This window comes from Mus caroli, chromosome 10 (assembly GCF_900094665.2).
Source record: "Mus caroli chromosome 10, CAROLI_EIJ_v1.1, whole genome shotgun sequence".
Lineage (NCBI taxonomy): Eukaryota > Metazoa > Chordata > Mammalia > Rodentia > Muridae > Mus > Mus caroli.
This window is the reverse complement of record NC_034579.1, coordinates 1,808,646-1,821,965: the sequence shown is the minus strand read 5'-3', so window position 1 is coordinate 1,821,965 and position 13,320 is coordinate 1,808,646. Positions and strand designations below refer to the sequence as shown.

The 13,320-nt window shown below is 41.5% G+C and overlaps 1 protein-coding gene across 13 annotated transcripts in view; it reads left to right on the top strand.

The window, feature by feature from the left end:
• Positions 1 to 13,320, top strand: part of Syne1 (spectrin repeat containing nuclear envelope protein 1) — a 444,430-nt gene that overhangs the window by 363,670 nt on the left and 67,440 nt on the right. For all 13 annotated transcript variants that reach the window (XM_029482408.1, XM_029482403.1, XM_029482399.1 and 10 more), the window contains 7 exons: positions 853 to 1,035; positions 1,599 to 1,745; positions 4,655 to 4,809; positions 5,833 to 5,980; positions 7,195 to 7,289; positions 10,177 to 10,411; positions 12,104 to 12,298. In XM_029482408.1, the coding sequence (XP_029338268.1) occupies positions 853 to 1,035; positions 1,599 to 1,745; positions 4,655 to 4,809; positions 5,833 to 5,980; positions 7,195 to 7,289; positions 10,177 to 10,411; positions 12,104 to 12,298 (1,158 nt within the window). The remainder of the gene's footprint in view (positions 1 to 852; positions 1,036 to 1,598; positions 1,746 to 4,654; positions 4,810 to 5,832; positions 5,981 to 7,194; positions 7,290 to 10,176; positions 10,412 to 12,103; positions 12,299 to 13,320) is intronic.

Below are 13,320 nucleotides of genomic sequence, written 5' to 3'. Positions count from 1 at the left end.
CTCTTATGTATATGAGTACACTGTAGCTGTCTTCAGACACAACAGAAGAAGGCATTGGATCCTATTATAGATGGTTGTGAGCCACCATGTGGTTGCTGGGAATTGAACTCAGGATCTCTGGAAGAGCAGTCGGTGCTCTTAACCACTGAGCCATCTCTCCAGCCCCCTCTTTTCTTTTTTTATTTCTCTCTCTCCCTCCATCCCCTCATGCCCCCTCCCTCTTTTCTTCCTTCCTTCCTCCTTTCTCTTTTCTTTCTTCTTTCTTCTTTTCTCTCTCCCTATCCCTCCTTCCTTTCTCTCCCTTTCTCTTCTTTCTTGGTTTGGTTCTTTCTTTTCTCCCCATCTATCTACATAATTTGCATATAATGAGCTTATGTGGCTTGTATTATACACGATCTATTTTTTTTGTCCCTGGAGCTAGGGATAGGAGTTTGTCTACTGTAGGGATAGGAGTTTGTATCCCTACAGTATCCCCGTAGGCAACTGAACTATTCCAACACTAAGCTGTATCCCCAACCTAATTAGAAGAGTCTCTCTCTCTCTCTCTCTCTCTCTCTCTCTCTCTCTCTCTCTCTCTCTCTCTCTCTCTCNTCTCTCTCTTTCTCTTTATCTCTTTCTCTCTCTCTCTGTGTGTATGAGTAATATAACATGTAAAGTTATATTGTTAACACATATATAATTCATATTTTTAATAGTTATAACCAGTGTCTGATTACATTTTTGAAGGTGAAGGTATTTAATGATCACACAGAAACCCTTACCCACTATGCACATGATCCTTTGCTAATTGCTGAAGGTGCTGAGGAGGACCCATAGCACGCTTCACAATGAATATATTCTTGTGTCTCCCAGGACCTTCTCAAGGGACTGGAGACAGTCAAGGACTCGCTTTTCATCCTCCGTGAACTAGGAGAGCAGCTTGGACAGCAGGTGGATGTGTCCGCAGCAGCAGCCATTCAGTGTGAGCAGCTCTGTTTCAGCCAGCGCGTGGGTGCCCTGGAGCAGGCTCTTTGCAAGCAGCAAGCAGTATTGCAGGTAGGGACCCAGTGACTGTGTTCTGGATGGGTCACTTTTTCTGTCTGGAGGGAAAAACACAGGAAGCAGATTCTTCAGCGCTGAAATGACACTTCCTGTAATACTGAAACATCAAAAAAGGAAGAAAAAAAAGGGGGAAAAAGCATTAGAAGTCCCCTCGGAGTCAAGGAAAGGCAGCAGTTTTACACTGTTCTCTACAACTTGCTTTTAAAATTGGTTTGGTTTAGCAGGTCAACCCATAAATCATACCCACCTCCCTAGTACCCAATATGCCGACACTAAGTGGTTTCAATGGTAGTATCCAAGTGGATTTAGTAGCCTTGAGCAAAACCCAAAATACTTCAAAAATAGTTTATGATGCATTTAAACAATGACCTTCATTGCTTATTAAGGAAAACAAAGCAAACCTATGCAGACAAAGAGGAAAACACCATTCCTGCCCCATTGCTTTCAGAGCAGCATCCCACGAAAGGGGCTCTCCTTAGATGCTTGCCCTTTAACTAAATTTCATAGAAGTGCCAGTTCATTCCACTAAAATGCCGGTTTCTTTTGTGAAAACCTAGGCTGGAGTTGTTGACTATGAAACATTTGCCAAGAGCTTAGAAGCCTTAGAGGTCTGGATGGTGGAAGCCGAGGGCGTCCTCCAAGGACAGGATCCCACTCATTCCTCTGACCTCTCTACTATCCAGGAAAGGATGGAGGAACTGAAGGTAAGTGTATGTAAACCATGCTTCCAGATTTTTTTTGTCTTAGGGTTTTGCTGCTGTGAACAGACACCATGATCAAAGCATCTCTTATAAGGACAACATTTAATTGGGCCTGGCTTACAGGTTCAGAGGTTGAGTCCATTATCATCAAGGTGGAAGCATGGCAGCATCCAGGCAGGCATGGTGCAGGAAGAGCTGAGAGTTTTACATCTTCATCTGTTGGCTGCTAGCAGAATACTCACTTCCAGGGAGCTAGGATGAGGGTCTTAACGACCACACTCACAGAGACACGCCTACTCCCACAAGACCACACCTACTTCAACAGGGCCGCATCTTCTAATAGTGTCACTCCCTGAGCAGATCTTATACAAACCACCACAACTTCGATCCTCAAAATCTTGAGGGAAACTCATTGCCAACCACTTTCTTCCAAGACCCCACTGACATGCCCTTAGCTCATCCTTTCTGTCCCCCTGAGAGGAAGGACCACTGTGCTGGTGATGGGCTGCCCAGTGAGTCCTAGCAGGATCAGTCCTTAGTGACCAGTCCAACCTTTCTTTCCTCTGCCAGTCCCATCATATCTTAAAAGGCTTCTACCCTGCCATATCTCTAACATGATTCTCTCCAACCTTACCTCAATCTATGCAGCCTCGTCATTGACCCCTTCCCTCTTCCCTTTACCTTACCTCAATCTATGCAGCCTCGTCATTGACCCCTTCCCTCTTCCCTTTTCTCAAATTCAGAGACCGTTGTCTTCAAAGTTTTGCTTAATTCTGTAGACTCAATTAGCCTACATTGTTTCCATATAAAATCATCACATTGATCCCACAACTATTTACACTATGATTTGTTAATTAATAATATTAATGTAGCTTTTAGAAGAAAAAAATTAGTGAATCATCAATCATTTAAAATATTTAATAAACTAAAAATTAATAATGCAGTAGGCTTGCAAAATTTTTATCATGTATCCTTTTGCTTAAAATCCTCCATGTGGGAACTGGGGAGATGGCTCAATCTTTAGGTAAATGCTTGCCATGTAAGCATAAGGACCTTAGCACAGATGTCTAAAACACATGTAAAAAGCTGGCCATTCCATCATGTGCCTTTAATTCTGATACCCATGCAGCTGAGACAGAAGGATTTCTGGGACTTGCTGGTCAGCTCATCTTGTTAACTTGGTGAGCTTTAGGTACAGTGAGAGAATGAAGACAACTCTTGATGTTGACTGACTTCTGGCTTCAATGTATACACACACATGCACACATATATGTGCCCACACATGCATGTGCACCTGCACACAGGGACACACACATAGAAACTTACACAAAATTCTTCAGTGAGTTCCCGTGCTCTTAAGATAAAGAGCATCATTGTAGACCAAGGCTGTTGGTCATCTCCTGGTCCTAAGCTCCCCTTCTTGCATCAGCATCCATATACTTCTCAAACCACTGGAAGCCACCCTACTTCCAGTGTATGTACATAAGCTTTCTGCTTTCTGGATTCTTGTCCTCCGTGGCTCCCTATTCTACAAAGCCAGTGAATGCATGACCATTTTGCTCAATGGGACTCTCTTAAGAAGTCTGCCATCTTTATCAAGGGTCAGGCTTTCCACTTTTATGAGGGATACAATTCTGTTCCATGGTTTATCATGACATTCAGCTAGGTCTGGGGGAGTGGGAGCCGTGACAGTCTCTCTGTCAGCGCATAAGGAGAAGTATCATGTCACATGAGCTCTGTGGATGTCTATCTATGGAGATTCCATCATCTCGTACTTAGGCTTTTGGTTTCCATGAACAGCAAGATTTGCTTCCTTCGAGATCATGAGCCCTTCAAAGAGCATGCAGTGAAAGCATACACTCATGCACACGCACACATACATGTACACACACATTCACGTGCATACAGACACACACATACACATGTACACACATATGCTCACACACATGCACACAGGCAGACACACAGACATGTGTTCACATACATACATGCACACAGACACACTTGCACACACACATATACACATGCATACAGATGCACACATGGTCACACATGCACACATATACAGAAAAGAGGAGGGGAGAGGAGAAGAAGGTGGAGATGGAGTGGGGAGAGGGAGGGAGGGAGGGAGAGAGAACATCAAAGTAGCCTGACACATTCTGCTTCCTGTAGCTGGCTTACTAGATGGAGACAAAGATCCCCACAGGACATAGAACTTCACTTTGTTACAAGTCCTGACTGCCACTGGGCTGCGGCTTCTCAACTTGGAGGTTGGGATCTAGAATATAAAACTGATGTACATGTAGTAGTTTTCCAAGCCTGGTTGAAACTGGGAAGCTTCTTGCACCTGGGTCTACCCCCAGACCCACTTACTGACATATTGCCCTCTCTTCCCTCCTTCAGCATCAGAGAGGGAACTGCAGTGCTACTTACCTCCAGGGACTTGTCTTCAGGATAAAAGAAGTGATTCCTTCTGTCCCTAGTATAGCAATGTTTATTCATGCCAAGAGCTGTACTGCAGTTGCTATTGAATAATAAAGGAGCTGATTAACATAAATCAATTAAGTTTAATGAGTATTCAATGAAACTTTCAGTCATCCGCATAATTTTAACCTTCTTCTCTTCGATGAAGAGTAAACAATCCTGTAAATGAGTTATTATATATAAGCTTCTACTGTCCTTCAAAGGATAATGGGTTCAAAGTAATCTCTGCAAGGCAAGCTGTGGGGATCTGCACAAGTGTTCCTCTGGGGCATGTGTGTGGCCTAGAGGGACTCCATAGACCAAAGGCCACACAATCTTCCTGATATCTGACATGCGTGGTTTGAAGTAAAGGGGGAAAAAAAAAAAAAACCAAAAAACCTCTGCTTTCTTGACATGGGGTTGAACTTATTTCTCAATGTCACTGACAGGGACAGATGCTAAAGTTCAGCAGCTTGGCTCCTGATTTAGACCGTCTCAATGAGTTGGGGTACCGGCTACCCTTAAATGACAAGGAGATCAAGAGGATGCAGAACCTGAACCGCCATTGGTCTCTGACCTCTTCTCAGACCACAGAGAGATTCAGGTGAGGCATCTTAGTCACTCCAGTAGTTTCTGTGTGTTTCCTGGTGCTATGACAACAGTACCACAGACTGAGGAGGGGGAGTATTTCCTCAGGGCTGGGGATGTAGCTCAATGGTAGAATGCTTGTGGAACAGGGATCAACACCACCACCACCACCCCATTCAGTCCTTAGCTACCTTCATCCACATAAACAGAGTGTACTGACAAATGCCTGTAATCCCAGCACATGAAAACTCTCTGGCTAGTTCAAGATCTACCTGGGCTGCACGAGACCCTGCCTCAAAAACAAAACAACAAACAGAAGAAGAAAATATGAGTCTATTGTCTTACAGCCACAGAGTGTGGGAAGTTCAAGGTTAAAGTGCCAGGAGGTTTTGTTGTCTAGTGAGAGCTGGTTTCTTCTTGCCCCCAAGGCCTCCAGAGAAGAGAAACAGCCTTTTCCCATGAAAGAAAGCCAAAGCACAAGAGGGTAGGGCCTCACAGGACAGAGGGCCGCAGGGCCGAATAAGCTTTTGAAATTCCCACCTATGAAACATAGGTATATTGACCTTTAATTTTTAATGCAAGAATTTTGAAGTGAACCCATTCGAACCATACAACCAAAAATACCAGGAGACCATGAATTTGTGCATATATGTGCATATATGCATATATGTGTATGCATATATGTGTATATATGCACACACACATCTATGTGTAAATTCTAGAACTTTCCAATACTAACAAACAAAATGTTTTTGAGTAGAAAACTTGAGTTATAATTTCTCTTGTTTAAGAATGCAACCCCTGTCTTAATCATAAAAATTTTTCCAAAAGAGTATAATCATAGGGTAGGTACAGTTTGAAGCATTCAAAAGGTAACAATGAAAATGTTGATGACTCAGGATTTTAAAGCATTTGCACTGCACATGAAGTCTTTGTAGTGGTCTGACCAGAACTGAGGCAGAGAACATTGAATCTAATTGTATAATTGGAAGATACAAAGGTGACCACATGACCCTTCTCCCTCGTCTGCCACTGTCAGCAAGTTGCAGTCGTTCTTGCTTCAGCACCAGACGTTCTTGGAAAAGTGTGAGACATGGATGGAATTTCTGGTTCAGACAGAGCACAAGTTGGCAGTGGAGATCTCAGGCAACTACCAGCATCTTTTGGAGCAGCAAAGAGCACATGAGGTAAGTGACTTGGGCAACTTTTAAGCTAATGGAAACTTTTAGCGGCTCAGGCTATGGCTCAGTGGGTACAGGAGCCTGCTCCCGATCCTGATGCCCTGAGTCTCATCCCCAGTATGCGTGTGGTGGAAAGAGAGAATTTATTCCTGCATATGAGTGCTTCTGTGCTCATAGACCACACACACACACACACACAAACACACAAGCTAACAAAAATTTTAAACATATTTTTAAAACTTAGGACTTAGCCAGGCATCAGCCAAGTTAATCCTAGCACTCAAGAATCAGAGACAGGAAGACTGGGGCAAGTTCAAGGCCAGCCTGATCTTTGAAAGATGTCCATAGTGGAAATTTCTAGATTTGATCTAGTCAAATATATGTTAGGTCCTCTTTCTTCTTTTATCTGTCAATTTTAATATTTTAAGTTAAAATGTGGTTGGGCTCTCTGTTACTGTTCGGAGGACTGTGTTCATAGTCATGATCTTGTATTGAAGTATAGAGACTTACAGGTCAGGAGACAGGTTGACTGGGTATGGTGGCTCATGCCTTTAGTCCCATAACTTGGAGGCAGAGGCAGGTGGCAGTAGTGTTGTGTAGCAGTCCCAGCCTCCCAGGAGATTGTGACAGGAGGGTCACACATGCCTTTCAGTTGAAAGTCAACCAGGCCAAGTTGGTGAAATGCCATCTCAAAATAAACAATACTAACAGACAGAGGAGAGAATTAGAAATATCAGTGTCTCTATGGAGCATTTTGTTATTTCAGCTTTCCTTGTTTTCAATCTAGTACGAATTGAACCTAGGGCCTCATACATACCAAACCACTGCTTTTTATCACTGAGCCACACTTAAATCCTTGCAGGCGTTTGTTATTTATTTTTTTATGCACATGAGATAATTTTACTTGCTGGACTACATTGAAAAACAGTGAGCTTTAAGAAAAAAGCAGAGTACAAATTGCAAACTCATCAACTTACTTTATTAGGTTAATTTTTAATGAATTGGGGGGGGAATACAGCTATGTTTGTCATCTAATTAAAAACCCAAACTAAAACTTTGTCTTTAAGTTTATCCTAATTGGTAATTAAAAAAAATTACTCCCACACTGCAGATGGGACAGAATATGTTTTTCATAGCCCTGCTAAAAACAAACTGTGCGGTAAGTTATCAGAAAAAAAAATTAGGGACTTAAAAGTATGTCTCTCTTTTTCAAATTACAGCTTTTTCAAGCGGAGATGTTCAGCCGCCAGCAGATCCTCCACTCCATCATTGTTGATGGGCAGAATCTTCTAGAACAAGGTCAAGTTGATGATAGGTAGGATCTTTTATAAATTATTATGAAGAAAGTTTCCCCAGTAAATTAGTCATTTTCTTTTTAATGAGAGATTAGAGGACATAGATCCAATCATCCTAAGGCAATTGTATCATCACGGGGCCTCAGTAATTGGAGGGAAGGCTTGTCTGAGTCTCTGCAATGAGTGAGCATTGAATCTTTGCAGAGGATGCTATTATGTGATATGAAGGGCGTAGGGTAATTGGAAATCACCTAGCCAACCTTCGCTAGTCTGTAGGGACTGGAGTTAGTGAATAGATCAGAACGGATTGCAGCGATGGTCACTGAACAGTTGCTACGAATATCTCCCTGCACTGACTAAAATCTTAGTCCTAAAAGGGGCAGAGGTATCACTTGTCTGACTCTGACGGAGAGATAGAAAACTCTAGATGCACACGGGAACTGATTGGAACAAGGTCGCATAAGTAAAAGGGAGCAAGACCAGGCTTGATGTTAAGGGTGCTCTGTGGCCAGGACTGGCCTTATTCTAGCCCATTCCCCCAGAGCATACCTCTGTGTGAGAAGATCATTTGCTCCCTCAAGCCATACTGTATTAAATGTGAAATCTCACTTCTACATCCCAACAAACAACCTCTTTATTGGCGCACGCCTTTAATCCCAGCACTCGGGAGGCAGAGGCAGGTGGATTTCTGAGTTCGAGGCCAGCCTGGTCTACAAAGTGAGTTCCAGGACAGNAAAAAAAAAAAAAAAAAAGTGAAATTCTAGCTTCTCTTCCAACATGGGAGTTGACAGCTTCGTGTGTCTACCTTTCCTAGAAATGGTATTCATGTAATCTAGTTTCCATGTTTATATTTGGGGAATTGGCTTTAGTCCCTATGTATATGTTTCTCGTACCAAGGACCAGTAATTGTGATTATAACTAATGGTGTGTTTTTAAACATTAGAAAATAAATCATTTTATAATTAGCAATCTAGAAGCAATTTAAGCCTCCAGTGGTTATTTTATGAGAAGTTCATGAAAGATTTGTATGGTTAAGATTGGAACAATAATATGTGAGGTTGTACTTACTCTATTCTAAGCAAGCCAAACTTAAATGTGACCATTACTGGGAATTTAAGACTCTCTGAATAAACCAAATTCAAATGTAATTACCTTTTTTTTATCTTTTGCTTTATCATCCCATAGCCAGCTTTTTAGCAGTATTATAAACATTCAAGTCATTAAGTAAAATAAAGTTTGAAATTCCCATTCCAGCCAACATCTATTAAAATTTAAATGCTAACATTTAGGAGGGGGAAAAACACAAAAGAGATGAAAATGGGAGAGTTGGAACTAAATAAAGAATTTTGAGAGTTGCTAGTGAAAAAAAAAAAAAAAAAAAAGACAAATTGGACCCGAGTCCGTGGGTGCCAGGAAGGTACCAGACAAGAAGGACTTAGGTTATAAATGTCAGTTTTGGGGGTTTTGTTCTTCAAACTTCAGCTTCAGCACCAGGAAGAGTCATTTTCAGTAGCTCAGCAAGGGCAGACAGGTTGGGGCAGTTTACATAGTAAAGACAGGACTCTGGATTTTAGCACTAATGTCTATGTTATTCTTGGGACCTGATGCACTTCTTCTTGCTCTCTACTGTTATCAGAACTTGGGGGTCACACATTTTCTGAGGTGACAGGTATCCTTTAAAGGACATATCATGAGTCTAGCTGCCTGTGCTTGGATCCTACTGTGATAGATTCTACTATGCCACGTGCCTGTGAGTTACAGACCAGAATTTCTGTTAACGAGCTCATGTGACCATCAGAATCTTCCCATTGCCCTAGGGAACTCATTTTTAAACTGAGCATAAGAAATTACGTGGGTGTTTTTTTTACCCAGTACTTTTAATATTTTATAGTGATTAATTGGCATTTATTGTAGAATAACCATTTGTTCCAATTCAGTTATTCAATATTTTTTAGAAGATATGGCACATTTGGTTGTAAATTCAAACTTTACAGTCATCTCACATAAAATGATGTATCACTAATATAGGACTCCAAACAGGCGTAGAGGTCTAGAATGTAATCAGCTCTAGAGAGCATAGTATAGATAGGTGTTAGAAGAAGTATAAGGAGAGGTTACATTTATGATTAGCCCTAAAATCTGCCAAGAAACTCATCCCATTTGATGCTTAGCACATCCTTCTTAAACACCATGTCTGTGCTACAGTTTGCATATTAAATAAAACTTTATAAACAATGCCAATACTTTTTAGAATGGAAACTAGGAAGAATGTGTTCAAACACTGCAACACCTCAGTTGGAATTGGAGAAGATTCAAGTTAAATGTACTCTGTCTGAACTACCTTCATGTATATATTGTGTTGACTAAAATTAGTTTTTCTTTTAAAAAAATCTGAAATTTACCTAAAATATACAAGGGATGATGTCTCATAATAATTTGCTTGAGATTGGAGTCGTCACTTGTAGAAGAATATTAAGAATGTTTATGAAGTATATTTTTTAAAGGAAAAATAAACCAAAGCTTTTAATTTAATGTAATTTAAGTGGCTTGATTTTGATTTTCCAAAATGGCATGTGATTCTAGCTGGAGTTTCTTGTCACGTGATGTGCTGTTGTAAGGCACTAAAGACTGTCACAGGCCTGTGAGACAGTGCCACACATATACATACTTAGGATATTTAGGAAGGAGTATAGGATAATTGCCCTAGATTTGATTTTTATCTGTTCTGAGATATGAAAACACACACCATTTATAGACTGGTCATCTACCTTTAAAAATTACTTACAACTCAGCAAACAGACCATGGATAATTTGACCATTTATGGAAAATGTATACTGGCTGATCCTGTGACAATACCCAAGACTATGAATTTGGTCCCCTCCCCCATCTAATTGTTTCTTCACCAGGGAAGAGTTCAGCCTGAAGTTGACACTCCTCAGTAACCAGTGGCAGGGAGTGATTCGAAGGGCCCAACAGAGAAGGGGGATCATTGACAGCCAGATTCGCCAGTGGCAACGCTATAGGGAAATGGCAGAGAAGCTCCGTAAATGGTTGGCTGAGGTGTCTCATCTGCCGCTGAGTGGTCTCGGGAACATCCCAGTACCACTGCAACAAGTGAGGATGCTCTTTGATGAAGTGCAGGTAAGATGCAAGAACAGGTTCATGCGCCTCTTCTGCAGGTTCACTGTGTTTGACCTTGGCCTCGGGGCTTCACCTGGACTCTGAAGAGGCCTGAAAATCAGAACAGACATTCTTAATATTCAACTGAGATACACAAAGTTATTGCATTACAAAGCTCCTGTGGAAAGGAAGAGAGTAGAGCAATTTGAAGCCATGCCAAAGATCCCTCTTCTTTGTTCACCAAGGCCCAGAGCAGTTCCTTACAGTCCAGCTTGGATGGAAAGACAACCTGGTGTTGGTCAGGGAGATTTAATCACATAACCTCATTCGTCCCAGCCCTGTTAGCCTGTCTGCATATGTTTATGGCCTTTCTTCCTTTAAAGGACTAATCTGGCTCTTCCTTCCTCCCAGTTTCCTCAAGAAAAGTCATATGGCCTCAACCAACCCACTCCCGATAGAGAAGGGACAAACTGGGATCTTCTGTCCACATTCAGTTACTAAGGTTATGATTCAAATGTGCAACCACCTTTAAGACTTATATATGTGTGCATAGAGCCAATGACCTCTGGACCAGACTATCTCCACATTTCAGATCCCTAGTCAGAAGAAATGTTCTAACCACTTTCTGGTCTATTGATCCACAATCTCAGGAGTTATTCCACAATTATCTTCTTCATTGCCCCTCACTTCCTGTATTCAGTCGACCTTGAATGCCCATCCCTGTGACCAGAATCTCAGGAGTTCCTGCCTTGGTAGACAGTAGCCTAACCTGTCTCATCATATACAGTGCATGCCTTCTTCATTGTACTTTTTACCCATCCAGTGAATATTTTTGCTATAATCAAACCCATCACTCCCCTGCTCTAATGGTGTGAAAGCCAGATCCCTAGGTGTGGTAGCATAGTTCTGTAATTCCAGTACTTAGGATGTTAAGACAAGATGATCACAAGTCCAAGACTAGAATGAGTTAACATACCAATGCACTGTCTGAAAAGAAAAAAAAAAGTGTGATTGAGAGAGGGGTCAGCACTTAGGAACACTGACCACTCTTTTGAAGGACTCGAGTTTGATTCCACTTGATTCCCAGCACCTACACAGCAGCTGCCATCACCAATAACATTGGTTCCAGGGCACCTGATACCCTCTTCGTAGTCTCCTCAGGCACTGTATGCACACAGTGTACAGAGATACATGAAAACAAGGTATTCACATGTATAAAATAAAATAATGTGCAAAAACTCCCTTGCAAGCTGTCAGCATCATTCTGCCACATGCATTTCACACTCCAGCCATCCACAAAAGTACGCTGTGTTTTCTGAATTAATCCTCTTTATCTTATAAGGTCAGTGCATCCCTCCTTGCTCCTGGCAAGGAGGACATCCTTTTTCTGGTCACATTCATCTCATTTTAATCTGATTACAGTTACATGTCTTTCAAGACTCATCGAGCTTTGACCACTTTGAGAGACCTACTGTGTGCACCCATGCTGAGACACGCCACCCTGTGATTTCTGAGCATTTGTCTTACAAGCAGGGTTCATATTCTGTCGAAATTTTACTTCCCATTCATTTCCACTTGATTCATTTAAGATGTCCTTTCGGGACACAATCATGTGAAGTATGTATGCCAGCTCATAAGGTTATCTAAATGTGATTATAATGGGTGAACCGGTGAAGAGAAGACTAAAAAATAAAAGGATCTGTTCCCTTTCAGTTTAAAGAGAAGGTGTTCCTGCGCCAGCAAGGGAGCTACATCCTGACGGTGGAGGCTGGCAAGCAGCTCCTGCTCTCTGCTGACAGTGGCGCCGAGGCCGCCCTGCAGGCTGAGCTCACAGACATCCAAGAGAAGTGGAAGGCGGCCAGCATGCATCTGGAGGAGCAGAAGAAAAAACTGGCTTTTTTGTTGAAAGTAAGTGCAGTGTAGAATCCCCTCTTAGGAGCTGTGCTATTTCTGCCTATTGTTTCATCATGATGCACATCATTATAGATCCTTGAGCAGCCCCCTCCAGTGCTTCTCCTCTGTTTTATATAAGACTCTGTCCTATCTTGCATGAACTGGAAAAGTTTCTCAATGTTCACCTCTTCATCTTTCAGGAAAACCCCCTAACAGAGTAATTTAAACTCTAATACGGCTGTCTAGGTGATTAATTCTGATTAATGGCCAATGCAGTGCCTTGAAGCATGTGACAGAAAGTCGGCCAGAAACTCAAAGAGCAGATCCCATTCCTTAAATTGTAGACTCTAGAATGGTTTTAAAGATCATTATCTCATATTTTATAGCTGGGGAAAAGGCTAACCCAGAATGAGTCTCTTAATTTGCCTTGGTTTATCTAAGCAGGCTGCCATTGCCTGAAAGTCTCCAAGAGGCATCTTAAGCCTTTTTGTTGGCCATAGGCATAGTGAACCTAAAGGCATTGAGATTTATCCACATTGCCTATAATGAGCTTCTGTCTCTCATGTCCACACTATATAATTTGTCTTCACTCCAGTTGTTATAAATATATGAACAATTCATGAGGAAACTCATGACCTTATATAATTAATATATGCTCATAAAAAATGAAAAAACAAAACAAAACAAAATAAACAAGTGCCCTAAGTTCAGATAAGGCTGTGTTGAAAACCACCATAGCGTTTTCCTTTTCTTCAGAGTGTGTGTGATTGTACCTCATCTCTATGACTATTGTGAAGATTCGTCAAAAGGATGCCAGGAAATCATGAGGAACACTTGAACGGCAGTAGTTGCCATTCTTGATGTCATTAACACTTAAAAAATTGTACCCAAGAAATGTTGAATTTTATATACATTGAAAATCACCAATTCTTCCTGATTGTAAGTACAGTGTACCATCATTTTAGATGGAGGGAGATAACTCACAGTAATTGAGTAGATTTATTGTTTCAAATATTCACACCCGAGCCAGGTGTGGT